This window comes from Erigeron canadensis, chromosome 7 (assembly GCF_010389155.1).
Source record: "Erigeron canadensis isolate Cc75 chromosome 7, C_canadensis_v1, whole genome shotgun sequence".
Lineage (NCBI taxonomy): Eukaryota > Viridiplantae > Streptophyta > Magnoliopsida > Asterales > Asteraceae > Erigeron > Erigeron canadensis.
In genome coordinates this window covers 25,140,967-25,168,679 of record NC_057767.1, presented here as the reverse complement: position 1 = coordinate 25,168,679, position 27,713 = coordinate 25,140,967, and the positions used below count along the sequence as shown (strand labels likewise).

The following is a 27,713-nucleotide window of genomic DNA, read 5'->3' as shown; positions in this document are numbered from 1 at the left end:
ATCAGTAATCATATGAAAGATAATGTCCATTTTTTACATCTAGATTTTCTTTGTCCAAAATCGAATTTCTCCACCATTTTTGGTATTCATTTCCATTTTAATAACAGAAATATCAGGAGAAGCTTTCTGTTGTCGGTTATTTTATTATTTATTTTAGTTTAATTTTAATTAACTTCAACCTTAACATATAAATACCTTTCTTTTTCTTTTTAAAAATACTAATTACCATCAATCAATATCACTAATCATCATCAGATGTCACCATCATCATTTTCTCATCATCTTAAACTAATTCAAATACGTGTTGAGCTGTTTCCATTTACCTTAATCATCTTTCTTTTTCTTCTTTCTCTTTTTACACTTTTCATTTGTTTTTTATAAAACAATATTATATTATATAATAAAAACATATGTATAAAAGAAGAAGAAAAATGCAAGCTGTAAATGAATGAATAAAAGAACCTAACTTTATAAAGAAATAATAAATTTTTGTAATGTAAAAGAAGTACTATTCCAACACCATCACCTCACTCTTCTCTCTTCTCTCCACACTCAAAATCTCACCGAAAAAAAAAAAAAACAGAAACAAAAACATGAAAATAAACACATATTTTTTCAATCACAATGCTGCTGCAATAAATCTTTGATTTTGATCCAAAAAAAACCCAGAAACATTTATTCATAAAAAGAAAAAAAAAACACAAAAACAACACAATGGGTACTACTACAACAACGACGTCGTTTTGGTGGAAGCAAAAACAACAAAATCTCATAAAAGGAACACCAGTTGTAATCAAAATGGAAAATCCAAATAATTGGTCAATGGTTGAACTTGAATCCCCATCTGAAGATGATGATGATTTCCTCCTAAACGACGACGTTTCATCCTCTTTTTCATCTTCTTCAAGAAATTCAAAAAAAAACAAAAAAAATGCAAAACAACTCACTTGGGTTTTACTCTTAAAAGCCCACCGTGCCGCCGGCTGTCTCACCTCCATTGCTCCGGCAACTTTCTTCCTCGCCTCCGCCGTCCGCCGCCGTCTCTCCTCCGGCCGCACCGACACCGACACCGACACTACTCAAACCTTAAAAAAAAACAAAACTTTTTCAAGATTCTATTCTTGTATAAAAATATCCTTATGGGTTTCAATACTTTTACTAATTTTCGAACTTTTTGCATTCTACAAAGGCGGGTGGCATTTCGGAGCTCCGGATTTACATTTACAGTATCTATATACATTAACAAACCCGTTTCACAAGATGGGTCTGTTTGATTTGATATATTCTAAATGGGTCTTATTCCGGGTCGAATATCTTGCACCCCCATTACAGTTTTTAGCAAATGCTTGTATCTATTTGTTTCTTATACAAAGTTTGGATCGGTTGGTGCTTTGTTTGGGTTGTTTTTGGATCCGTTTTAAGAAGATTAAACCCGTTCCTAAACAAATATTACCCGATCTTGAATCCGGAGATAATGATGGGTTTTACCCCATGGTTCTTGTTCAGATCCCTATGTGTAATGAAAGAGAGGTAAAAATTTTTTTTTTAAATTTTGTTTTTTTACTGCAGTAATTTTACTTGCCTAGTTGGTGATTTGTGTTCAAAATTGGAACTTTTTTAGTGGGTATATGATAATTTTCGAAATTTACATATACCCATTTTTTAAATTTTGCATAATTTGTGTTAAAATAAGTAATTTTTTTTTGTTGATAAAAAGATTTTCTTTTTAGGGGTTTTGGATAATTCTGTAATAAGTAATTTTCTCTTTGTATATTTTGTGTTAAAATTTGGGTTTTCTTAGTGGGTATTGGATAATTCTGTAATTTGTTTAATTTGAGTAAAAATAAGAAATTCTATCTTCATGATTTGTATTAAAATTTGGATATTTTTTACTGGGTATTAGGTAATTCTATAATTTTGTTTAATTTGTGTAAAATTTGGTAATTTTTCTTTCCATGATTTGTGTTAAATATAGGAATTTATCTTTTTAGGGGTTTGGGATAGATTTTAAATTTGAAGTCACCCATGTTTGTGTGAAAGATTGTATATTTGCAATAAATTTATGAACTTTTTTTCTTTATCCAAATTTTTAGTTGGTTATTGTATCTTTTTAACAAGTTTTGATTTTACTTGGGCAATCACTTTGCAAGAAATAAGAAGCAAAGTTTGTGAGACTTCTTGGATACTAGTATATAATTAGGGTTTATGCCCACTTGCTAAAAATTGAATTTGTTTAGATGGGTAGTTGGTGATTTTGAAATATTCATATGCCCATTTTCTAATTTTATTTGTTAAAGATTAAATCTTTTAAAGATTGATGATTGAATCTTGAGGTCCCAATTGTATATTTGTTTCCTTTTTTTTTTTCTTTTTTTGTAAAATCTTGGATATTATCCTTTCATACACACAGTTACTGATTTGTGTTATATATTGAAATTTCTAATATGTGGATTGAACAATTATTGAATTTTGGATATATCCAATTTTTATTTGCTTAAGAACCTTCAATGTTTTCAACATTTATTGAACTTTGATGTACCAATTTGTTCATTTTTTTCCATTTGTGTAGAAAGCTTTTAACTTTTAGACTTCATATCCACTTGCTAATTTGTGTAAAAATTTGAATCTGTTTAGTTGGATATTGGACACCTTTTTGAACTTTCAATTTGGTTTTATTTCCATAAAAGATTGAATCTTTTTGTTGGATTTTGGACAATCATTTGAATTTATAGTTTCTATTTGGAAATATATGTAGAAAGCTTAATTTTATTTTTTTCCTATTAGGGTTAGATACATAATGCCGAACTTGTTACATATCAGGTTTATCAACAATCAATTGGGGCGGTGTGTAATTTAAAATGGCCAAAAGAGAGGATTTTAATACAGGTTTTGGATGATTCTGATGACCCTACAACCCAAATGTTGATCAAAGATGAGGTTCATAAATGGAAAAACGAAGGCGTGAATATCGTTTACAGGCACCGAGTGATCAGAGATGGGTATAAAGCTGGTAATCTTAAGTCTGCTATGAATTGCAGTTATGTTAAAGATTATGAATTTGTTGCCATGTTTGATGCTGATTTCCAACCTAATCCTGATTTCCTAATGAAAACCGTTCCCCATTTTAAGGTACTATTTTTTAGTTGTATGTGCTTTTTTGGTGTAGATTTACTAATTTTTAGTAGAATTTAATCTGAATTTTGATGGTGATATGCAGGATAATGATGAACTTGGATTGGTACAAGCGAGGTGGTCATTTGTAAACAGGGAGGAGAATCTGTTAACGAGATTGCAACATGTCAACTTAGCTTTTCATTTTGAAGTGGAACAACAAGTCAACGGGATTTTCTTGAACTTTTTTGGGTTCAATGGGACTGCCGGAGTGTGGCGGATTAAGGCTTTAGAGGATTCCGGTGGGTGGTTGGAGAGAACCACCGTAGAGGATATGGACATTGCTGTTAGAGCCCATCTTCACGGATGGAAAATGGTCTTTCTCAATGACGTCGAGGTACTTAAAATATACTTAATTCTTTCTTGTGATTGCATTTGTTTATCGGTGCCAATATATTATATAATGCTTGTTTTTCAGTGCCAATGTGAATTACCAGAATCTTATGAAGCTTATCGGAAGCAACAACATAGGTGGCATTCTGGACCGATGCAGCTGTTTAGGGTTTGCTTGCCTGACATCATCAAATCAAAGGTACATTTGAATGATATCATATTCACTATATCTGAATATCCTTTAATATTGTCGGTCGCCATGTCCACATGACTTACAAAATCATCAAAGTTTCAAAATGTTGATAAATATTGTCAAAAGTTTGATCAGACAGACGTGGCAGATTATGTAGATTATGTACTGGTACATACTTCTTTCTTGACAAGGTTCAACATTACCTTAGATCGCCTTTTTTGAAAGTTGGTTATATTAGATTGGTTTAAAGTAGGGGCTATTTTCATGGAATAGCAAATATATATCATCCGCCTTTGGTCCATCTGGGTATATTGTAGATGTTGGAACATCTAAGTTGGTAAGGATGAAGTAAACAAATAATATAGCTGTTAGGAATGAATAAAGTTAATTACCTTATCTAATGGCCACATACTGACAAAAAGAACTTTAATTACTAATTTGGATTGTTCCAAAATTTATAATTGCCAAAATGGATCACAAAGTATAAAAATAATTATCAAAACAGGCCAAATGCAAAAAAATAATAATAGTATTGCTACTATATGACAAATACCCTAAAAACAAAGGTACTGCCTAAATATAGAATCAGATTGAACCATGTTACCTGTACGTGCAATAATCCCAATATCAGATTATAATTAATGGCATCAGACCGATCTTGGAAATAATCTTTTAGGCCTTGCTAGTCAAATTGATGATTTTATTTTACAAGTTGACTTTCATGCTTAATGCAGATCAGCATTTGGAAGAAACTAAACATGATATTCCTATTCTTCTTGTTAAGAAAATTAATCTTACCATTTTACTCATTCACCCTCTTCTGCATAATTCTCCCAATGACAATGTTTGTACCTGAGGCTACCCTCCCAGCGTGGGTGGTTTGTTACGTCCCCGCCACTATGTCGTTTCTCAACATCCTCCCATCTCCCAAATCATTTCCCTTTTTAGTCCCTTACCTCCTCTTTGAAAACACAATGTCGGTAACCAAATTCAATGCCATGATATCAGGCCTTTTCCAACTAGGTAGTGCCTACGAGTGGGTTGTCACCAAGAAATCAGGTCGGTCCTCTGAAGGGGATCTCGTGGCGTTAATTGAGAAAGAACCCAAAGAGTTTCAGAGGGCTGGGTCAGAGCCTGATTTGGAGAAGTTGGAAGAAGAGATAAAAGCGAAAGAGAAAAAGGCTAAGAGCAAGAAGCACAATAGGATATATACAAAGGAGTTGATGCTGGCTTTTCTTTTATTGACAGCTTCTGCTAGAAGTCTTTTATCGGCTCAGGGTATCCATTTTTACTTCTTGCTCTTTCAAGGACTTTCGTTTTTGCTCGTGGGATTTGACTTGATTGGTGAGCAGATCGCATCATGAGCACGTTTTAAGTTAAATGTAGTACACGAAAACTGGGTTTTAGTAGATAATATTGAACCCAAAACGAGATCAGTTAACGTCTATCCCACGTATTCTGGGATTGTTTTGTTGTTTCTTATTTGTTTTTGGTCAATTCTTTTGTATGAAGTGGTTTATATGTTTAGCTGAATCTTTAAACATGAAGGTTATCCTTAGCAGTGTATATTATTTTAGGGGATTGCTTTTTGTTAATTCAAAATTCTTTACCTGTTTCTGAATAATAGCCTTCATCTATTTGTAATTTCGTATGATGGCTTGATTTATGGTCAGCGTTATTATTGTAAACCAAATGACATGAAAGGAAAGTTGTAAACAAAACAAGATCTGTTGTGTTGTGACCGTCTCATTTAAGATTCGTATCAAGCTTAGATTTGTTTCTGCATTTCTAGCTTAAACATTAAATCAGACAATGCACATGACCAACAGAATAGATGAAAAATTAACAAAACTGTAAATACAGTCACAACCATTTTCTCATTGAGTTGCTCTCAATCATGGTGCAGACAAGAGCATTTAAACATGCAACACCATTAGCATGACAAGATACAAGACAAGAGTGGGGTATGTCACATTTTAAATTCCACAAAATATGTGCATAATACATACACTATTAAATGAGTATGGACATGTACACGTACGTCGGTTCGTGCATATGTATATGGCACATATACTTGCATAAAATGCTATCATATTTCACCAATCATATATACTTCACAAAACTAGAACTATATATTGATCAGAAGGTCCATTAAAGTAAATGACCTTTCCCTCTCCAAGTTATCAGTTTAAACATTTCCATTTCATATACTTATAATACTCTCAATAAATTCAATTACAATATCCATCCATTAATTTCTAATAACATACACTATCTCTTTACAATAATTATTATCTACACTACCACTGGTCACCGCCGCCATTACAACGTTGTTACCACCATCGTCGCTGCATTGCGTAGATATCCGTCTAGTATTAGAATAAAGAGATGGGAGCCAGCAGCCAACCAACGAGACTAACTGTTACACTATTCACTTGGGCAAAACTCAAAAGGCTTGGTGAATTGATATATTTAGATTTAGCCTGCAGCCAAATCGTTATACTATTCACTTTATTCACTTGGCAAAAGGCTTGTGAATTGATTTCTTTAACCAGCAGCCACACTGTTTGATATGCAAAACATATCAAACAATCCTTTTCAAAAATATAATAATAATAATAATAATATTTAGGGATTAATGACCGAATGACCAACGGACATTTCCTTTTATACATGGTTGTCCAGTAAACATTTTTATTGACATATATTCCCAGACTTGTAAAATTTGTACATTGTTCACCAATTTTTGACTTGTTACCTTTAATAGACGGTTAAATATATTTTTCTTTTAATAAAATTTGTGACGTGGAAATTCCGTGGAAAAAAAAGGTTGTGATGTGACACTTAATTGATAATGACGTGGACTAATAGTGAGAAGATATGGATTCCAAATCACCAAAGTTGTGTATAAGAATCAAATGTTCATCTCCTTTCCCCAGTTGACATGAACCCTAAAATGAAATATGCCTTCTTCGTTATCTAATATCCTTAACGTGTGTGTGTGTGTTGGGGTGGGGTGGGGGGAGGGGATTTGGTTTTTTATATATATCTTTACTAATTCCGAATTCATATCATATTTTTAAATAGTCTATGTCATTGTCAGATCACCTCAAAAGATATTAACCAGTAAACCGGTCAACAATTGGTGACCCACGTACATATTTTACATGTTTGTTGGGCAACCATGTACAAATTGAAAAGTTCGTTGGTAATCTGGTGATTAAACTCTTTAATTATTTTTTTGAATAATATCCACATCACAAATATTTTAAAGGAAATATGTATTTAACGCTATTAAGGGTAACAAGTCAAAAATTGGTGAACCATATACAAGTTTTAAAAGTTTGTGGAAAATATATATGAATAAAAATGTTTACTGAACAACCATATACAAAATGAAAAGTTTGTTACTTGTTAGTTATCGAGGGATTAAACCCTAATATTTATTATCACTATGTATTGTGGTTTGGGCCATGGACTCATGGATGAAAGGACTCAATCATGGCCCACCATCCGGTTAAGAATCATGTTTGGAGACCCACGCTCGATAATGTCTGGCAATTTGTGTGTATTTTGGATTTATTTTAATGACATATATATGGGATAATTTCATATTTACCCAAAAAAACACACCCTAATAGGCTAATATCATATTTACACAATTTTTACTAATAATTTCATACGTATCATCTTTCAAGAAGATATTGTAGGGATAATACGCTTTGTTTGTCGTTTTGGATTGTATAATCAAGAACCTGGTTGCCATAGAGTTTTCAAATTTGTGAGTTACTTTGTATATATAGACACCCCAATAATTCTGGAGGATAAAACAGTCAAAACTGTCTTAAACCGTTTTCAAGAAGTTAAAAGACACAGGTCGCCGACGGCCATTTTTGGTCCCGAAGAGTGTTGATACCTTTTAGCGATGCCACACATCAACATGTTAGATGCGCAGCTTGTCCTCAATATGGAATCGCCCCTATGTTGCAATTCTGTTCATATTGGGCGTAGAGTCGTAGACTAAAACAAACAATGCCTCATTTGAAAGGTGATCAGTGACCCGAAAAATCAAGTCAACCTTTATGCTCCATGTAAAAACAAGACAAGCAATGAGAGCCATCATTTTCCAAATCAATACACTAAAATATTTGTTCATAAAGGAACATCATTTTTCTCACTTTCTAATAGTCAGACACTTTTTACAGCGAACTTTCCCTTCAACTGCTTAATCCTAAAATAAACCTCATAAAACTTCATGCACTTTTCTTACCCAAACCACGTAGTGATTTCTTATATATGTCCGTTTTAATGTACACGATTTCGTAATAACGAGTCATCTTCTGCTAAAACTCGAAGAACAAACAGTTAGGAGTTGGGATAGCCTATACGAACTCACTGCTTTCTAGAAAACTTGCTTTCTTTGATCTTAACTTTTTCCCTACTCGGTAGTTTTGCGTTAGAAGAAAATTTAATCACTTCACCACGTTCCCAAATTCTAAAGATCCATCTTTGTCCGTCCTGCTAAACAGAAAAGGCCATTCATTAGAGAAAATGAATCATTTCCACATTTATATTAAAGAGATCTTAAGCATTTACCATTCGGTCCAAGATTATTCATGCCAGGATTCCCATCAAACCCCATTTGAAGAAGATTGTGAAGATCGTTATCCCATACAGGCTACAAGTTTACAATACACAGTCAAATATCAGAAAATGTCTAAAACATTCTTATATGCTAGGGAATTTTACCATTAACGTTATGTTCGTTGTTTAGTTGAGATTATTATGAACAAACTTTCTTAAAAAGTCTCTGTGCTTGCAAAGCTTAATAATAGATACAAATTCAGTATAAAAAGTGAATATAATAGTACCTGAGGATGGATAGGAAGCAACGGTGCAGTTGTAGCTGGAATACAAGGCAAGCTCCCATGTGGATAAGAATGGGTTGAGTTTAATGTTGGGCCAAATCCATATGGTTGGTTCAATGCGCCTCCCCGTGAATGAAGAATCTGCACATATATAAATAAAAGTTGAAACATGAATCATTATGCTAATAATCGTCTGCGTTATGCTTTGTACGTTTTGAGGGTCCCATTCCCTGTCCTCATAGTAAGTGAGGCTTAACAGTCGTAACAAAGCAAATTAGTAACGATGAGGGTATTTTGTAATCAGGAACTTACATCTTTAAATAGAAGTCGGTCAATGTCAACGTTCAATTCTGGATTCACTGTAGCTAGTTTCATTGACAGAAACTGCAGAGGAAAAGAAATAATATTGACTTGAGCATAAATCGGTGATCACAATTCAATCAAAACAATATTAACGATAACTTGTAAAGAAGTTAAACTTTTGTAGTTTTACTGATTTACACCACTCGATTCGAGTTCCTTTGGAACAAGTCTCCGTGTAATCAAAAGAGATGTAGCAATTCCATATTTCGAAAAAAATTGTTGAGTTATCATTGTGGATAACTATATTAAAAATACAGATCACATACAATCAAAACCAAAGTATGTGAAGTGTTCGTAGATATAGCTTTTTTGATTCTGATTCCCCGAGTTTTAAAGAACGGAGGGAAAACTAAGATAGCTTATATAGGCATATAGCCCTTTTAACAACATTTTCATTGTAATAACTCTAACATGAAAAACATGATAATAATGGATGGAAAGATAGTTACAAAAGATACAATTTAATAGCTAATAGATAATTGATCTGGCTGATTTGTCAATAAATACTTCACCATTATATAAGAATGTCCTTTTTGGTCACTTAATCTACAAGTATCTTATATGATTCGATCAAACACTATTACACTAACATAATCGATTATGACAAACTTAAGTAAGCAAAGCATATCTCAACACTATCTTACTTAGCACATTTCATGAATAAACCCGTTACACAAGGCATATCAAAACACACCATATATGAAGAATCGGAGACGGATTTCCGTTGAGGCTACCCGGTGGAAAGTACGCGGCCTAACCCGTATTTCCATGACCATATCCTAGACTTATTCCCTGACCATCCTAAGATGTTTACCCATTGAGGTTTAAACCCGTGTCTTATACGGAACCACCCATTAGGCTACCTTCCTTGAAGATGGTTAGGAGAAGCATATACAAACACTAAATTATGTTACACATTTCCAAAAATAAACCAGTTGCAAAAAGCACAACCAAACACCACATATATAAAGAATTATCCAAAGACAAAACACCTACTAGTCTACTACATAATGGGCATTTACATACATAAAACAAATTTAACCTAATTTGGAATCTGATTTAAACACATAAATAGGAAGTAGGGGCTACCTCTTTTTATTAAGATTCAAAGCCATATAATAATAGTAATGCCATTTATGAAAGATTACAATTAACATACCTCCACTTGTTGTTGAAGTGACTGCACATAGTTGATAATCTCATCAAGCATTACTGCCTTTCCAGTTATCTTTACACAAATTAAATTAATCAAAATCTAACAGAAAAAACACAAACCTTTTTATCTTAAAAAAAGACCATAAAATCTGCTACTTTTTTTTTTTTTTTTTTTTTTTATACCTTATTGCAGCCAGGAACAAGGTCTTGAAGCAATTTCATTCTTTCACTTATCTTTTCTCTCCTAACCTGCATAAACCAACTTCTATGATCATTCAGAAATGGGTACAACATATTAATCATGTACTTCAAAAGTAAAGCACTTTTTAAAATTTGCTAAAAAGACACAAAAGTTTTATACCCTTTCAGCAAGACTATGACTATTTGTAGCTTGACCCCTTTTGGCTCTCATATGAATGTAGTTTTCTTTAGGATCAGAATTATCCTTCACTTGTTTTCCCATTTGCTTGCTGTTTCTTGAATCAATCCTTTGCTTCTTTTCATCTTTTTCAGAAGTATTATTATTATTATTTTTATTATTGTCACCTGACCCATCATTTCTTTGGTCTCTTTCACCATTCTACAAATTCAAGAAACACTCATAAAAAAACTACAACTTTCAAGATACCCCATTTACACATTTTATTAAAAGTAAAAAATAAAATAATATGTACATACATTATTCAAACAAGATCAAGATTGAAACTTTTTTTTTTTTTACCATATTGGAGTTGACAAAAGGATTGACCATTTCTGAAAAACTTTCACTTCCATTTCCAAATGACCCCCCAATCTTTGGGACTAAATCACTAATGGCTGAACCAGATTGATGATGATGATAATTATGAAGCCCAAGTGGTGGTTGTTGATAAGCACCAAAATTTTCAAGTGGATCCCAACTTGACCCAAATAGATTACCACCTGACCCACTTGAAGATTTGTTGTTAAAAATGGATCCTGAACTCATTTCACCTCTATATTGATAACCCATTTCACTATCATTATTGTTATTGTTATCATCTTCTGAAGAAGCCATATATATATATACCACTAAAAAAAAAAACTAGATTTTCAAGAAAACAAAAAAGTAAAAGTGAAAGGTGAGTATATCACTACTTCTATAGGATCTAGAAAACTTAAGCTAGCAGTCTATCAATAAACACCAAATATATATATATATTATATATATATATATGTATTATATTAGTTTAGATATAGGGGTAAAGTAGAAAAGAAAATGTTGGTTTGACCAAAAATAGGTGTAAGGATTAGAGTTAGGCTTTAGGGTTTACTCATTGTCTTGCAAGACTTAACAAGGAACAAAATGGCAGCTTTTTTACAGTACAAACTAAACCCACCATGGATGCCTAAAGAAAAAGAAACAAGGAAATATCAGGGCATAAAATCTTTATATATATAACCTATATATACATATATATGATGTATTTTTACACTTGATTCAAAATGCCCATGATGATAATGATCAAAAAGTGAAAATTATGTTTTAACAGACAATAAAGTGTTAACCTTTCAGACTATAAAGTAAAGTAATAAGTAAAAGAAAGAAAGATAAGTGAAATGACAGTAGTTGTTTAAGCTATACAGCTATGCAGTTATTACCTACAAGAATAAAAAATATATAAAAGTAGATTCCTTTTTATTTCTTTATTTATAAAATAAATGAAAAACTTACAAGATTCTTTATATATATTTTAAAATGGCTAAGTGATATTCGTACCACATTTTAAAATGGCTAAATGATATTCGTACTACAACTGTTTCTGTATTTATCATACATTGACTTGTATAATATATTATAAAAGTTGTACAGTGTGGTTTATAACTCTTATATGTGGTACTAATATATTGTAATGTATACGTTTAGTTTTCATACTATACATGTAAAAGATGTGGTAGATTTATATAGGCTCTAAAATATATAGATTTATACATATATTTTGGTATATTATAGACTTGATTGTATAATATAAGGAAAGTGATAAAGCTACAATACGTTTTAACCATCTACAACAATGTTTGTTTTATACAATTGTACAATGTGCAATAAAACTTATACATTTTATATCTTGAAATACATTGTATCGAAATACATGACAAGATTGAGTATCATTTATATTTTGTATAAAAAAAACACTTAATACCATGTTTATGATGTGATTGAATATGATTAATATTTTATACATCTTAGAAACAAAGAGATAACAACGTGATTTGGGTCAGTGGTAAACACCCTAACTTCTGAAAACTCAAAGGTCGTTTGAATTCTAAAAGTGTAGATACATACATAATTTCTATAATGAATTGCCTATACTGGAAGAGTAATGGGTTAAAAAGGGAATCAGATTATGAATGAATTTATGCAAGAAGCTATAATGGGTAAAATGAATTTAGGTGTTTGGTAAAATGGGTAATTGATAAAACAAAATCTAATGCTAGATTCTTGGAATAGTGTTTGTGCAAGGAATAGCAGCAACAAGGGGAGAAATGCAGGCTCAAAATATAAATACAGTTAAAAGAAGCATCGAATTCCAACTTTTACATATATCAAAGACAAAAAAAATAGGGTAAGTTTAATAAGCAAGCTAGAGTCTAGAAACTAGACTTTAGAGTGTGTTATATATATATATATATATATATATGGGAAAGATAATTTGAGACCAACTAAAAAAAGTCCAAAAAAAGACCATTGATTTTCATAAGTTACACACCACCATCATGATCTACTATGATATACAAGACTTTTTTGTAAAAACACTAAGACTTTCAAGCGACGGGCCCACAGAAAAATCATGTGTATGTTAACTTACACACTTACACATGTGTAATGTAAGTAACTTACACATGATTTTTCTATGGATCCATCGCCGGAAAGTCTTAGTGTTTTTACAAAAAAGTCTTGTATATCGTAGTAGATCATGATGGTGTACAAAAATCAATGGTCCTAGTTGGTCCTAAAATAAAAGGTGGTCTCAAATTATCTCACCCCTATATATATATATATATATATTTGTAAATGCAAGAGTGTGTTTATATAACTGTATACTTATTCAAAAATAAAGGTTCTATTATTATTGTTGTAATGTGTCTAAACTTTAGAGAACTAAATTTGTGTATTGAAAGCTGAACAATATATTAATAACGGCTTCAAGTATAAACATCGACTATACCTCGGTATATCAAAGAAACACACAATAACAAACACCACCACGAACCATGTACCCAATCCTGACATAACAAAGAAAACACAGTTATCTTTAAAATGAAAAGAAAAAAAGGCATATATAACATTGTTACAAAGGAGCAAAGTCCTGTCTCAAATGAAAAGAAAATGGCTTATCTAACATTGAAGGGATTAAAACTAGTACTTTTAACTAAAAGATATACCAAGAGGATTACAAAACAAGTTATATCACTATATCAGCTTGCACAGAGGTATAGTCATCACTTCTCTTCTTTTTGCAGCTTGTACATCGTTCTAGTCAGCGCTTTCTCTTCTTTTTGCCGGAGTTTATTTCATCCTTAAGTGAAGCTGCAAACTTGTCTCCTATGGCAGCACTCCATAAGGCTTTTTCTACATCCGAAGGCGTGAACACCTCCACATCTGTACTTAATTCCTACATGATATTTTCTTAATCAGCTTATTACATTTCTTGAAGCAAAAATGTACTCAATATTTCATGGAAAGTAGTCTTAGTGACTTATAACCACAACTCCAACACTGACCTTAGATTTCGCTTGAAGCTTGTCTACAAACACAAGGTATTGTTTCAATGTATATTCTCTAGAGTTGCCAAGAGCTGCCACCATTGCCTTCATCACCCAAATTTCAATTAAGATATAAAACTGTATCAACTTAACCATTTACAACAATCAAAATGATGATAATAAATTGTACCTCATCAGACATGAACGGTGCAACATCAGGCGCATATGCAGCTAAAACAGCAGAAGCAGTAGCAGGACCAACACCTTTTAATATTGTAAGCTCAGAAATAGCTTTTGAAACGTCGGGTAATGCTTTGAAAGCCTTCTGAGAGGCAGATATCACAGTATCCTCATCTAACGACGATACAAAGTCCAACAAACGTGGCCTGCAATCAGTAATTCACACCAGTAAACAAATTACATTCAACTTCAGATATAATTAAAGTTTCAACTTTAAATTTAACATCAACACACAAATCTAACCCATACATGTATGTTTGGTTATTTCTGACTTTACTAAAGATGAGACCTCGAAAAATAAACGCAAATATCTGTAGGTCTAAACTCTAAAGAAAAGGTTTATTTTACTTATACATTAACATTCAAACCAAACTACACCCTTGGCACAACTAATGGTGCTATTGCTGGGAAATATGAGACCTGTTCCATCACATTTCCGACATATCCTCAAAGATGGCCTTGAAGCTCTTAAAAATAAACGCCAAAACATGAAGGCCATAGATAATGTAAGATTGCTCCTGTCACTTATTATTAGAATTTACTCACAAGCCATCCAAATTTGTATTTGGTTTCATATTACCAACTCCGACCCGAAATAATGTCATGATTTAGTAAAATAACAATATATTGTTTCTCCTTCCAAAACATTTAAGATGTTCGTATAAATGAGAACTTATGTTATACCTACAACCACTCAATATCTACACCAATTATCTCAAACTTGATACCACAACCTTTAAGGTTAATGAGCCACTCAACTACCGCTAAGGTTACATCCCCTTCAGTCGGACTTTCTTCAGTTTACAACCTTCAAAATAGCTAATTATAGGTATTAAACATGTAAATATTAGCTTTTATAACAGTGATACGTAGGCTTATATAACAATGTACCAATATTAGGGGAAAAATCAACACCCCATAATTTAAAATAGCTCTATAAGGTCATACTTCACGCATACCTTCAAATACGGCCCTAATATTAATGGGAAATATCAACACCCCATAATTTGAAATAGCTTTATAGGGTCATAATTCCGCACACCTTCAAAGATGGCACTACTAGTAGTGGTAAATATTGACACCACACAATTCAAAATAGCTCTATACGGTTATACTTCCTGATATCAGTGGTAAATATTGACACCCCATAATTTAAAATAGCTCTATACTATTATAGTTTCCGCACACCTTCAAAGACGGCCCAAAATTCGTAGTAGATATCGAGGCCCCAAAATTTAAAATACCTATATATGGTCATATTGCACGCCCTAAGATTGTCCTTAGGTACAGAGGCTGCTCCTAGGTTCTACCAAAGATAGAAAATGAGCTCGCATGAGGGGTGAACCCTTGACCTTTAAGGGATCCAACAACTTGATCCAACCAAGTTGGTTGTTAAAAACGAATATCAGTGGTAAATGACATTCAATTACGCTATACGGTCATACTTCTAGCGCACCTTTAAAGACAACCTTAATACAACAACATAACCGAATCACTGAGCGAGGTATGTGGATGTGAGATGTAGACAGTCTTGCCTCTACCCAAAGGTAGAGAGACGACTTCCATAAGGACCTCCAACCAAAATGAGGTAAAAGTAGGAGATAGTGTAAAGAGTTAGTTACCAAACATGTTGGCCGAGTGTCACCTGACAAGATTAAAGGGTAGAGAAGGGTAACAAACATACCACATAGCACACTTTATCGCACATCTAGCAATACATAGTTAATAGAACATTTGAACATATTAAAACATTAGTATAAAAACATGATAAACATAACCGTCTGCATTAAACCAAACATATGTGGTGAGATCACAATTACGAGTGGCATGCGTAAGAACTCCCCTTAACCCCCCTCAATCATAGAGGCAAATATGAATGGTAAGAACTCCCCTTAACCCCCCTCAATCATAGAGGCAAATATGAATGGCCTCAACCAGGCATACATACATATAAGTAGAATTAACTAGGAAGTCCTGAGGCCTACTGGGCCCAGGCATACATACATATAAGTAGAATTAACTAGGTCTATGGCAAATATGATACTACTTGCACGCACACCCTCAAATACGGCCATATATAACTAGTCCACACAAATATAACACTATGAACCGAAAAAAAAAAGAAAAAAAAAGGAAATATTATTTAAATAATGTTCGAATGGAAGTAACCAAAAAAGAAATGAAAAATAAAAAATGAACCTCCATTTGCCACGAGTGAGTTTCCATTTCATGAGTTTGGATAGCTCAGGAGTGGTTATATGTGGATTTGGGTCACGTTTTTTTATGAGGGATGGTAACTCTTTGCAGTAAAAATTGTCTAAAGTTACCAGATCCTCTTTTTTACTAGTATTACTGGCCATTAATTCTATTCTGGTTTCATATGCTGCTAAAGATTCTTTCCACTGAGTCAACTCGGAGCTCTTGAAATCCATTTCTTTCCGGCGGTTTTTGTTTAAAGTAGGTTGTTTTGCGTTTTACACTGATGGGAGCTGCAAGTTTAAGTAATCCATTTCGGGACATTATTATAATCTTTTAATATAATATATATTAGCTTAATAACCCGCGTACTATGCGGGCAAATCAAGGAAAATTTTGTTTTGATCTATTGAAAAATGTTTAAAAATTATTTATGATGTACTACGTATTATAGTTAACATTTTTGATTAATGCATATACTAATTAGCTATATCTAATTTCTTGTGTTTTAATAAAAGAATTAAAAATTTTAAAAATTAACTAATAAATGATGTCATCAATTATTTAAGTAAAAAAATTAAAATTATAAGAAATTTTCTAACAATACCAATTTGTCTTTATAAATAATGATGTAAGCAAAATCTTCTTTTATTATATATAGAGATGTATATAAAATACAAAGTATTAGTTGCAGCAAATTTCTCAAATTTCGATTATGTTTTGATTACTAAATCAAAAAAAGATAGCGAATTTTAAGTAGGATTGGGATCGGTATACACTTTTGATGGTTTACGGGATAGGTATCGGGAAAATACTGCACATTGGTCCTCTATTGAAACCGATTTGTATGAAAATAGGACCATACTGATGATTTTTGAGACCGTACCGTCAATATCATGACAGGTATGACTTATGAGAGAGTAGTAGTCTCACGCCCAACCAACTCCACTTAGGTGGATTGACAGAGATAACTTCTAAATCCACTATGTGGGTCCCAAAGGTGAGTTTTTCCCAAAGTTTAGAGTTCAAGTCTTGGGTTTCTCATCTCGAGGTATTTTCCATGAGAAGGGGTTGAAGGTCTAGCAAATCACTGTTAAAATTGCCTACAACACGTTTAAATCAAAATTAACTTAAAAAAAAAATATTCTCACGCCAATCCCTAATATATAATAAAATGGTGAAGATTCTATTTGCTTGGTGAAATAGAATATATTTAATTTGATTTTTATTCGAAATAAAAGGTTATTATTCATGGTTTGAGAAAATAGTGTTGTAATTTTTGGAAATATTTGTTAGAGAATTGATCATTATTAAGGGGGTCATGGGTAAATTACCCATTACCCAGGGTATTGGAAAAAACATAAGGTTTTGGCTTGATATTTGGGTGGGGAACAAGTCGCTCAAAGAGGAGTTTCCGTTGCTTTTTAAGCTTGAAAAATAGAGGTGGTGAGTGGTAAGCAAGAGGTATAACGAAGAGTACAGATTGTTTGCTGGAAATTGGAAATGGTACAAGGCAACGACCACTAGAGAAGAATTTAGAGAATGGGACTTGCTAGTGGTTTTGCTTGAGAAAGTAAAGCTGTGGAACGAGGAGGATTCATGGGTTTGGTATAAGGTTTTGGCTTGATACTCTAAAGGTCCATGGTGTCAAGGAGTTGAATGGGAGTGGTCACGCTATAATAATAGGTTCGTCTTTAGTGATCTAGATGGGTACCAAAGAAATGTAACATTTTTGTGTGGAAAGCGTAGTTGAATAGGATACTCACTGCGCTTAAAACGACTAACTGTTATGTTAGTGATGGAACATGTATACTATGACATGAAGAAGAATCAACTGACCATCTGTTTTGCTGTTGAGATATAGAAATGGTGTTTTGGCAACAATTAAGTAACTGTACAAAGGTGAGTACATTTTTCTTCCTTAATATTTAAGAGTTACTGGAGATTCATGAGTTCATTGCCATTGGTAATTTGGAGAAGACACTTAAGAGCTTGGTTATGATTGCATGTAAGTAGACGGGATTATGCATAACATCAAAACATTAGGGTTATCATGGTATATTGATCTTACAAAACATAGATTGATCAAGTGGAAGGGATTGGTGCAATTTTAAGCAATTGTAACCTTTGTATGTATCCTGTATAGGGTATTAGGGTAGTTCATGTCGTATCGTATCAAGGATTGTGTCAGATGTTGCCATCCCTAGCTAAGGATTTTAATAGCTTTGTGTATTGGACATTCTTATTTATGTCTCTAGCCCTCTATCATGTTACTATTTCCATCCCTTGATCAAACATACAATAGTTAATACGAGTAAGAAATAAATAAATTAAAAATAGTTACACATCAACTTGGTACTCTACTGCATTTGCCGTTGAGTTTGTTCATTTGGAGATTTCAAGAAACAGTTCGCTATCTTGAATTCTTTCTTTCGGATTTTATTGCCTCGTAGGAAGTCATAATCTCCCTGAACCGTGCTTCAGCAATATCTGCACAAAACATCATATTCTTGTTCAGTCATTATAGTAGTATTCAACCTGAGTCTTGAGAAATTTCCAATTAAAACTGAAGAAAACTGAAAAAACCTTTGTTTTCCTGATTTTGATCAGGGTGATATTGCTTTGCCTTGCTTCGGAATGCAGTCTGCATCAAGTACAACGAACATTATTTAGTATCTAATGACTTAAAAACATGTTCTACTTGCAAGAAATTTGTAAGTGATAGATCTAAAGAATTCGTGAAATCGTATCTAAAGATGACCATGGTATCCATTTATTGGAAGATTAAAAAGTATATATTATTACAGTAAATAATAACTAATTCTGGCATGCTTAAAGCACAACAGTGTAACTGTACAAGCTTGAATTTCTACTTCTGTCAGAGAATGAGTACCACCCACATGAAGCGGTAGGGTGGCCAATCACGACACACTTTCAACACGGGGATACCACTGCATGTGGTATGCTCATTGGGGCTGGTTTTCATTTCTCATCCCACTACACACAACCTATATATGAACTTTTTATATGTAGATAAGAAGGAAGGGTTTGAAGATGACCATTGCCAGGGTTGGAGAAAAATGGGGATGGAAAAGTGATGTGGCATAAAGATAAAAAAGCGTACTCCCCATGCTCTCAGAAGAAGTCACATAGTTTGAGATGTTATATGCTTTTACCTAGACATTTTGAAAAACTAAAGCATTTTCTACGGGGTTGAAGTACTACCAGCTACTTCCCAACTAAATGTGACACATAAAAATTATTGCAGCTTTAAATGAAAAACAAAAGCATGAGCAAGGAAGACTAACAAAGTGGAAACTGAATATACACTTACCTTAATTTCATCATCTGTGTATGGCGTTGTCCTTGACCTGTTGTAACAAGGGGAAAAAAAAACAAAAATTGCATTAGTTCTCTCGACTTTTGAAGAAATTAAATTACTACTCATCTAAGTAACGTACGTAACTACGTAAGCAATATAAAAAAGGACAAGGAGTCTGCATGGGATCACCAAAAGGTGTATTGCAGAACCATCAATGGCAATACAGATATTGCTTTGTGTCTAATTGTCTATATCTTTTCTCTAATCAATAACAGAGGTGGCTCACCAGCATCTAGTGTGAGCATATTGGTACAGCTTTGATCGATAATAAATTGCAGAAACAGCATACAGCTTTTACTAATATAGTTTCTATTCAAGCACAAGATACTTTCTCTAGATGCTTTGAACAGAAACTATATTACAAGATACTTTCTCTAGATGCTTAGTCTCATTAGTAACTGGACAATGTGATGACAGTCTACTTATGGACCATGGGCATGCGTATGATATGTCTAAGGCCTAACACGATAACATGACTAACATAGATAGTTTAATTTTAGCAATTGTTTTTGATTAGGTTGGGTAACGAACCCCCTACTTTCACTGGAAAGATTCGATAAATTCACCATCAGGAATAGTGGTGAGACTGTGAGAGCCCGAAGTGTTAAAACAGTATTATGAAGCAGGGGACACGGGCTTAATTCGAACACATTTAAGAAAAAGGAGGACAACTCCGTAATTGAGGAGGGAGATAAACCTAAAATAAAGAATGTCGATGCAAGTCCAACTCCCCAATTATTTAAAGTTTCTAATGATGTTATAACAAAATTTCCAAGTAGGTCAGAGAAATCCAAGAAAGAGGAGTTTAAAAACTCAACTTTTTACAAATTCAGGAAAGTGGAGAAAGGATAAATGATAAATAGTTTGACCATCATTAAAAACAACTCATCATAGAAATCTACGGTCTCCCAAAGATGAATGCTCTTTGGTTGACCGTATATTCTTCTATCCGAAAAGATGGTAACTGATTGACAATGTAAGATTATGTTGCATTATAATATGCCAATGCACTTATTTAGAAGGAATCAAGAGTTCTCATCGTTTGTTCAGTTTTGAAAATCTAAGATTATGTAGCATCTTATCATCAAATGGGGTAAATGACTTACCACTAGTGACCATACTTGTTGACAAATTGTTTATCGTATGCCTAAGAAGCTTAATCCTATTCTCAACTGTTATAGGCCACACTATCATGTGGAACCATTTGATAATATGAGATACTAATTTTATGAATGAAGTTTATAGAACACAGGGCGGTATCATCACTACCCCTACAAAAAGTTTGGTTAGTTATTTGAATAGAGTCAGGCAGTTAAAACGGGCAGTAAGGTCCTGAAAAGGGAGGCCAGGGATTCCTTTCCCCAGCCACCTTTCGAAAAAAGGAAGACACTAGTCAAGTGGTGACGATGGCAGTTGAGATCTTCCGGAAAGAGAATCATACTATATTCAGAAGATAACAGAGAAGTGTCAAGCACAAAATGACTGCTACAATGAGCATACCTTTCAGACTATGAGGACTTTGGTACGTATAGTGTTTGGGATGCTTCTAGAACAAAAAACTGAAAATGTATCATGCCTGCCAATCAGCCTGTGGTATGCTCCTGCATTAGCTAATGACCAGATCGTGCATGGACAGGGTGTAATCAAGCCGAGTCAGCCGACAGAGTGCCAAGCTCGAGCTCGACCGAGCCTTTATTTTCAAGTTCAAGCTCGTTTTACTAATCGACACTTTCGAGTTCGACTCAGCTCGACTCGATTAAGTATTATATTAGATTTTAAATCAATTTATTCTTATGAGCTCGATAATTTCAACCTCGACTCGATACTTTTGTCCCCAAATCGATTAAGCTCGGTTTGGTAGGATCATAATTACATGTTTAAAATTGTATAATATTGAAGAGTAAAATCGTAAAATAGCACAAGTTCGATTAAGCTCGCGACCTTTTCGAGTAGGCTATTTTGAGGCTCAAACTCGACTTGGAAATCTACTCGATTAGTTTGAGCTCGAGCTCAGCTCAACTCAGATCGAGTCGATTTAGAATAATTTACGAGTCGATTTCGGGTAATTCGCGAACTATCTCGTCTCATTTACACCCCTATGCATGGTTAGCCAAGAGGAGTTTTGAGGTGGTGTGGCATACCTAGTACCTACAACCAATGGTTTGAATGGAGGCATTATGATGGCAAGCCACAATCATAATTAGTACAGATGGGGCCACATGATATTCCCTTTATCAAGGTTTGTATTAGAGTAGAGTCTATCAGCAGCTCCAAAAGTACTCTCTGAGTGCCCTTTAATTTAGGAATGACATCAGAAGTTAATGGTCCCCTTTGGTGTCTTCTGAAGTCTACTTGGAAGTTTATAAGATTTCGGGTTGCTTAGGGCGGGGCTGCCGGGCTGGTGATGCCTCTGATACCTTTGTTGACGTTGTATTTGTACCAGAGGTCTCATGGTACCATTCGGGATCTTCATGGTGTTTACCTATTGCTAGGGTGCATGCTTGTTAGAGTTTAAGCAGAGTTGTTAGTGTACCTAGATTTGGTACAGCATCAGTGTTAGAGTTCGATTCTGATTTTCGAGCAAGTATTTTAACCAATCAGTTAATATGACTTGCGCCTTATAAACCACTGAAGTAACAATATAACAAGCTTAATTGCAGTTCATCATGAGTAGTAGTATTAATTTTTCCAGAGTATCAGCAATCCTCATCACACAATAATCTAAGAGCTTCATTACATATTCTAACGACGCACAATGACACATGTATGAGGAACATACTATACACAGTTAGCTAATAGCCAATTAAAAATGACATTTTTGTCCACTTCAAGCACAAAGACTTGAGTTAATGTGATACATGTTCTCACTGCACATTTTGTGCATGTGCGAATTCTGTGTTTATCAGTGTATTGAAATTGAAATAAATACGACTTCAGTAAAAATTATGAAAGTTTCACGTGGGCAAGTCGTTACAGATTTTTGCTCATATCTTTGGTCATTTCTTGGAAGATAGATATCTATTAACTAAGCCAACCTTCAACCAAGGTTGTAAATATCACTTTTCTGTATCGTCTTGGTCGACCACCGAGAAGCGATATATCGGGGATATATCAGGAATATATCATCTCGGTAAAGCCGAGATCCGATATCTCGCGATATATCGTCCAAGATAACCGAGATTTACAACACTGCCTTCAACAATGTCGAAGGATTAACACTCCAAAAGTGAAGATACAATGAAGAATTCTATTCTGGTCAGAAACTATCATTTGATGGAAGATCTAATCTATGGACACTGAAACTAACAACACCAAACATGAATAATATTTGTAAACTCCTTTTCAAGATTTCCAATACTTTCCAGACCAATAATGCTTATAGATCTATGATGCATGTTCTTCACACATTTCTAGTGTTATGTTTGTCTTTGTAGAATGTCGCCGCAATAGAACTTAGTCAACAAGCGATAGAATCGATCCTAATAGTATATGTCTATGTTATTTCGATATGTATATCCAACTTACATACAGAGACAATGCATGTATATGAACCAGCACTCAAGAGTTAAGAGTCAGTAAAACTTTGACAGTGCGAAACTTAAGCACCGACTAATGCATCTGACACAAGCTTCCTAGTGTGTCAAAGAGCCTAATAATCCCTAATTTACTTAACCGTTTCTAAGTGAAACGTATTTCGTAAGATACACTTATTACTGCTTCCATAACTGTTTCCATCCTTTCCTAGTTGAAGAAAGTGTACAAGTCCATTACTTCAACCAAATGACAAAAACGTAATTAGCTCCTATATAGCTAGTATTTAACCAATTTCAAGCACCAACACTTGCACTAACGTCGACCACTGCATAATTATTCACATGCACAAATTTTGTGCTTCTCCGGGTGTTAAACTTAGAATATATGTTAATTGGGTACAACTTAGCAATTTTTGGTGTAGGCAAGGCATTTTCAAATTTTGGTCATTTCTTGGTATGAAAGATATTACTTAATGAAGCCAACCTTCAACACAACAGTGTTGAAATCTTAGGAAACATAAGCACATATATGTGGACTGTACCCACAATCAGTGTTATTACCAATGTTGAATTCAAGCACCTTACATGCATCTGACCCGGGTATCCTAGTGTGTCAAAGAACTAATTTACAAAGCCATTTTAAAGGCACAACTTACAGGTAACTATGCACTGGTTACTGATTCCAAAACTGCTTCCATCCATTCCTACTTAAAAAAAGAGTACAAGTCCATAATTTCTTTCAAATGACAAACAAAAGTCTGGTCAACTCCTATAGGGCTAAATGGAAACCTCTATGCTTCAAAGAAGCATATAATTCTGTCTAACTCGGTTCTATAAAGAGAATATTCAAATGGACATATATGCATAGATTAATAAGTGTTATTTATTTAAAAACATTATGCTCAACTAAAGGCTCATTTATCCTAATACTTTTACCAAACATTAATAACCAATTAAAATCAACATATTTAAGATGTCGATAGAGAATGTGTACCTGCTCAGACCCAATATAGCATAGTGATGGGACAAAGAATAATTAACAGGGGAACGAGTTGGTTCCCTGAAATTACTCCAATTTCCATACGTTGTATCGGTTTTCCAATACCAATCATCTCGTTGATAAGATTCGCTATAACCACCCTCCCTCCATCTCTCGTATCCCCTTCTGTACTTATTTTTCTCCTTATTGAACATTCTTTGCATTCGCCTTACACGCTCCTACAAATCCAAGATCAACATTATATACTGCGTTCTTGAGTTTTTACTTTTAGCACTACCTTACACTAACGTAACAATACATTATCAAACGCCTTTATTGATATCCACGTACTTCCCCACTTGTCCTTCTTGACCATCTAAATATTTCTCATCCAAATACTTAGATGGTCTCGAATAGACAGATAAAAAGGAATGTGAAATTATCATATCAGATAATAGATTTTTATATAGATTATAGATATACTCATATACACACCACTCTCTCCAATTCTTCTTCATACTCCTTCTTCAACCGATATGCATACCTTCTCCTTGCTTCACTGTGAAAACCTGACTGCGAAAAACCACTTGCCGCACCTTTGACCGTTGACTCTGACATTTTAAACTATTGTGATATAAAAACAAAACATTAGTCACTTATTATATTAATTAACAACCAAAATCAAGACACACACACACGTATACACATATATACAGTCATCATTATTCATACAACAAACATATTATAAACATTATATATCTCAAAACATTAGTATAAAACTAATGATTTAGGAAAAAAAATTGAGGAAACGAAATAATAACCTGAGAATAAAACCAATCGACAGTCCATCGAAGTTGTCCGACCTGAAAACATTTTCAAATAATAGAATTTAAAATTAGTAAAAGCGCCAATGTAGGCTTAACTATCCCATTTGGTAAAGACTTATATACCTCATGAGCAGAAGTTTTGGGTTCAACATTGATGTATATAGAAATATTTGGGATTGCTTAAGAGATAAGAGCGGAAATGATGCAACATTTAGCCGTTTAACATTAAAATTAGTAAAACGCAAACTTTTTTTTAAAGTTTTGGCGTTCGAAAATTACTTTTAGGGGGGGTTATTTTCAGGTACAACTTTTTTGCATTAAACAATACAACGGCAACAACAATACCCACTTTACTTAGCCGGTAACTATGAAATGTTCATTTGACGACAACAACAACCACAGTGTGTTTGACCCGTTTTCTGGTTTTCACACAAGTTTTAGTTTTCAAATGATGACAACGCACCGGTTACTAACAAAATCCAAATGTCAATACACATAAAAGAACTATAGCCAATAATAGTAATAATAATCAAACGTCATATACAATACTTTACTGTACTGTGTAGTCAGATTATTATAAAAGTAATAACATAATATAAAAAGTTAAAAACTAAAAACTAAAAGAAAAGGAAACATACAGCGAAAGTAGCACCAATAATACCAAAGAAAAGGAGTTTCCAAAGTCTTAAATCTTGTTCATTTTTATTATTGCCACGATTATTACGGCTACCCTTATTATTATTATCAGTATTTATGATGTTTTCAGACATTATTATAAAATTATCGAAAGGGGGTTTGATGTTGTGTTAAGGAAACTGGGAATTGTAGCTGTAAAGGCATACTTATTATGTAAGTATGATTATTTAACAATATTACCGCCTTTATATATGTTTCAGAATTCTGCATATATTATGTTTTGTGTTTACTTGTTTAGTTATGTAGATTTTATTTTTTTTTCTTCCAAGAAATGTGGTGGTGGTGAATCGGGGTAATTTTTAAAGAAAAGAATGAAAATTGGTCTAAATATTTAGTTTGGAAAAATTACTCCATTTTTCATCATTTGATTTATTTATTTTCTAATCATGAAATCCTTTATTTATTTATTTATTTATTTTTGTTGAGTTAATGTTTTTATACTTACCTGTTTTTTAGTGTTCAATTTCTTTCATCTCAAACTTAATTTAAAGGGTTCAAAATAATAACTTAACCAATAGTTAAAAGTTAAAACTCTAAAGCATCAAATTTAACAATTATTATGATTTATAAAAAATCTGTAAGTGGTTAAAAGTTAAAACCTCAAGTAAATCGGCTTAGTGCTAATATCATTTAGGTGGTGTTTGATAATGACTTAATTAAAAAGTCATGACTTAATCTTGATTGACTTAATTCATTAAGTCAATTAAATATGTTTGTTATTGACTTAAGATGTAAAAAACAACTATACTTACTTAATCCATACAGACATTATGTTTCTATTAAATCATTTTCTCCATTCAGTCACTTAATAGATAAAGTTAGTTAAATTAATTTTTATCTTTATATAATATTGAGTGATATGAAAACATATTTGAAACTATTTAATGAGGTTATTAATTGTTATGTATTTAGTTAATTAAGTATTTAGATAATTTATAATTCAAGTATACTATTATGGGTTGACCACAAACCGACCAAAGACCAAACACAAACCCAACTAACAAACTATTTAAACAAAAGCTCAACTAACAAACCCTTTTCCTGACCCCAAACAATACCCTTCCATTTTATATCCATAAAACTTGTCGTTTATTTTTTTTTTTAAATTATTTTTATTTCCTCTTACTTTCTTTCCCTGTCGATGTCTATCCATATACCAAAAAGGTATTCTTTGTATCTTTTTTTTCCCATCTATTTATTATTCCAATTGATTTGTTCATGTAATTGACTGGTTATTATTCAACAATTTTGGAGACCTTTCATTATATAAGTCGATGATCTGTGTTAAATATGTTTGGGATTGCCATGGTTTAAAATGGTATAACCGTTCTATAACTAATGAAGGACTTTTCCGTATGTGTAAATTGAAGACTATAAAAAGGGTCACCTGGTACATATCTTGTTTGTATTTTTCACAGATTTTAAACTATCGTATAATGGCTAAAAATATTCATTATAAGGGTAAACAAACTACTCCAAGTAATCTGATGTTTCTTGATGAACTTCGTCCAGGCTATGCAGCCAGTGTTATTGTCACGGTGTGTAGGAAATTTGATGTCAATAGTGTTAACGATAGTTATATCAGCACGGACTTTGTTGTCTCCCATAAGAAGGTAACCTCATGTTTGTTGTTTGAATATGGCATTTGCTGTCTGCAAGGTTGCGGAAGTCGTTAATCGCTTCAGGTTGGTCGACAAGTCATGAGTTGGGAGTACTTGGTATATGCGGTGAGTACTCGGGGGTCAAAGTGGCCAAGTCAGGGAGTACTCGGAGTAATCGGCCGACTCGACACCCTACCTTGTAGCAAGTACTCGGAGAGTACCCGGCCTTACTCGGTGAATTTTACAATAGTGGTTGTTTGCGACGATATGTATCTTAACATTTTATCGACTTAATATACATGGCAACTTCATGCACTATGTCGCTAAGAAGAAAATGTCATCTTTTTGTTGATTAACTGGTTTAGTGTTTATTGTTTGAAAGGTTTTGAAGTTCAAAATAGGACTGAATATATGTTGATGGAATACAAGCCATTTATTATCAATTTGGAC

At 33.3% G+C, this 27,713-nt stretch overlaps 4 protein-coding genes across 9 annotated transcripts; 1 reads left to right on the top strand and 3 right to left on the bottom strand.

Moving 5' to 3' along the window:
• Positions 1–461: 461 nt before the first annotated feature.
• LOC122606995 (probable xyloglucan glycosyltransferase 12) lies at positions 462–5,321 on the top strand. Its single transcript, XM_043779913.1, has 5 exons — positions 462–1,530; positions 2,821–3,129; positions 3,218–3,508; positions 3,590–3,703; positions 4,432–5,321. Exons 1-5 carry the CDS (start codon positions 715–717, stop codon positions 5,059–5,061), a joined length of 2,160 nt encoding a protein of 719 aa, XP_043635848.1. The 5' UTR covers positions 462–714; the 3' UTR covers positions 5,062–5,321.
• Positions 5,322–7,807: 2,486 nt separating this feature from the next.
• Positions 7,808–13,392, bottom strand: LOC122607846 (transcription factor bHLH74-like). 3 transcript variants are annotated; one of them, XM_043780907.1, is made up of 9 exons: positions 13,272–13,392; positions 10,805–11,004; positions 10,445–10,663; positions 10,267–10,332; positions 10,088–10,156; positions 8,878–8,949; positions 8,569–8,706; positions 8,294–8,375; positions 7,808–8,218 (listed from the first exon to the last, which is right to left on the bottom strand). In XM_043780907.1, the coding sequence occupies exons 1-9, from the start codon at positions 13,390–13,392 to the stop codon at positions 8,193–8,195; spliced, it is 993 nt and encodes a 330-aa protein (XP_043636842.1). In that variant the 3' UTR covers positions 7,808–8,192. The 3 variants fall into 3 exon arrangements, with proteins under 3 accessions (XP_043636842.1, XP_043636843.1, XP_043636844.1); XM_043780908.1 differs by having other exon boundaries at positions 7,808–8,215; XM_043780909.1 differs by lacking the exon at positions 13,272–13,392 and having other exon boundaries at positions 10,805–11,143.
• LOC122607847 lies at positions 13,358–16,533 on the bottom strand. Of its 4 annotated transcripts, none has more exons than XM_043780910.1 (4): positions 16,249–16,529; positions 14,000–14,195; positions 13,828–13,914; positions 13,358–13,718 (listed from the first exon to the last, which is right to left on the bottom strand). In XM_043780910.1, the coding sequence occupies exons 1-4, from the start codon at positions 16,479–16,481 to the stop codon at positions 13,584–13,586; spliced, it is 651 nt and encodes a 216-aa protein (XP_043636845.1). In that variant the 5' UTR covers positions 16,482–16,529; the 3' UTR covers positions 13,358–13,583. The 4 variants fall into 4 exon arrangements, with proteins under 4 accessions (XP_043636845.1, XP_043636847.1, XP_043636848.1 ...); XM_043780912.1 differs by lacking the exon at positions 16,249–16,529 and adding an exon at positions 16,054–16,137; XM_043780913.1 differs by lacking the exon at positions 16,249–16,529 and adding an exon at positions 15,294–15,551.
• A 1,737-nt stretch (positions 16,534–18,270) lies between these two features.
• LOC122608208 lies at positions 18,271–25,825 on the bottom strand. Its single transcript, XM_043781296.1, has 7 exons — positions 25,605–25,825; positions 24,961–25,002; positions 24,635–24,763; positions 24,155–24,378; positions 19,580–19,616; positions 18,832–18,889; positions 18,271–18,735 (listed from the first exon to the last, which is right to left on the bottom strand). The coding sequence occupies exons 1-7, from the start codon at positions 25,734–25,736 to the stop codon at positions 18,659–18,661; spliced, it is 699 nt and encodes a 232-aa protein (XP_043637231.1). The 5' UTR covers positions 25,737–25,825; the 3' UTR covers positions 18,271–18,658.
• Between the last annotated feature and the right edge of the window lie 1,888 nt (positions 25,826–27,713).

Coding starts and splice junctions, on each gene's coding strand:
- LOC122607847 (XM_043780910.1), bottom strand. CDS start 16,481: ATGGATTTCAAGAGCTCCGAGTTGACTCAGTGGAAAGAATCTTTAGCA. Junction 14,196..16,248: donor CTCACTCGTGGCAAATGGAG/GTTCATTTTTTA, acceptor TACTGATTGCAG/GCCACGTTTGTTGGACTTTG. Junction 13,719..13,827: donor AGCTTCAAGCGAAATCTAAG/GTCAGTGTTGGA, acceptor AATATCATGTAG/GAATTAAGTACAGATGTGGA.
- LOC122608208 (XM_043781296.1), bottom strand. CDS start 25,736: ATGTCTGAAAACATCATAAATACTGATAATAATAATAAGGGTAGCCGT. Junction 25,003..25,604: donor TTATTGGTGCTACTTTCGCT/GTATGTTTCCTT, acceptor AAATGTTTTCAG/GTCGGACAACTTCGATGGAC. Junction 24,379..24,634: donor AAGAAGAATTGGAGAGAGTG/GTGTGTATATGA, acceptor TTGGATTTGTAG/GAGCGTGTAAGGCGAATGCA.
- LOC122607846 (XM_043780907.1), bottom strand. CDS start 13,392: ATGTTATATATGCCTTTTTTTCTTTTCATTTTAAAGATAACTGTGTTT. Junction 8,376..8,568: donor TGCTTCCTATCCATCCTCAG/GTACTATTATAT, acceptor GTAAACTTGTAG/CCTGTATGGGATAACGATCT. Junction 8,219..8,293: donor GAATAATCTTGGACCGAATG/GTAAATGCTTAA, acceptor TTTTCTGTTTAG/CAGGACGGACAAAGATGGAT.
- LOC122606995 (XM_043779913.1), top strand. CDS start 715: ATGGGTACTACTACAACAACGACGTCGTTTTGGTGGAAGCAAAAACAA. Junction 1,531..2,820: donor CTATGTGTAATGAAAGAGAG/GTAAAAATTTTT, acceptor GTTACATATCAG/GTTTATCAACAATCAATTGG. Junction 3,704..4,431: donor CTGACATCATCAAATCAAAG/GTACATTTGAAT, acceptor TGCTTAATGCAG/ATCAGCATTTGGAAGAAACT.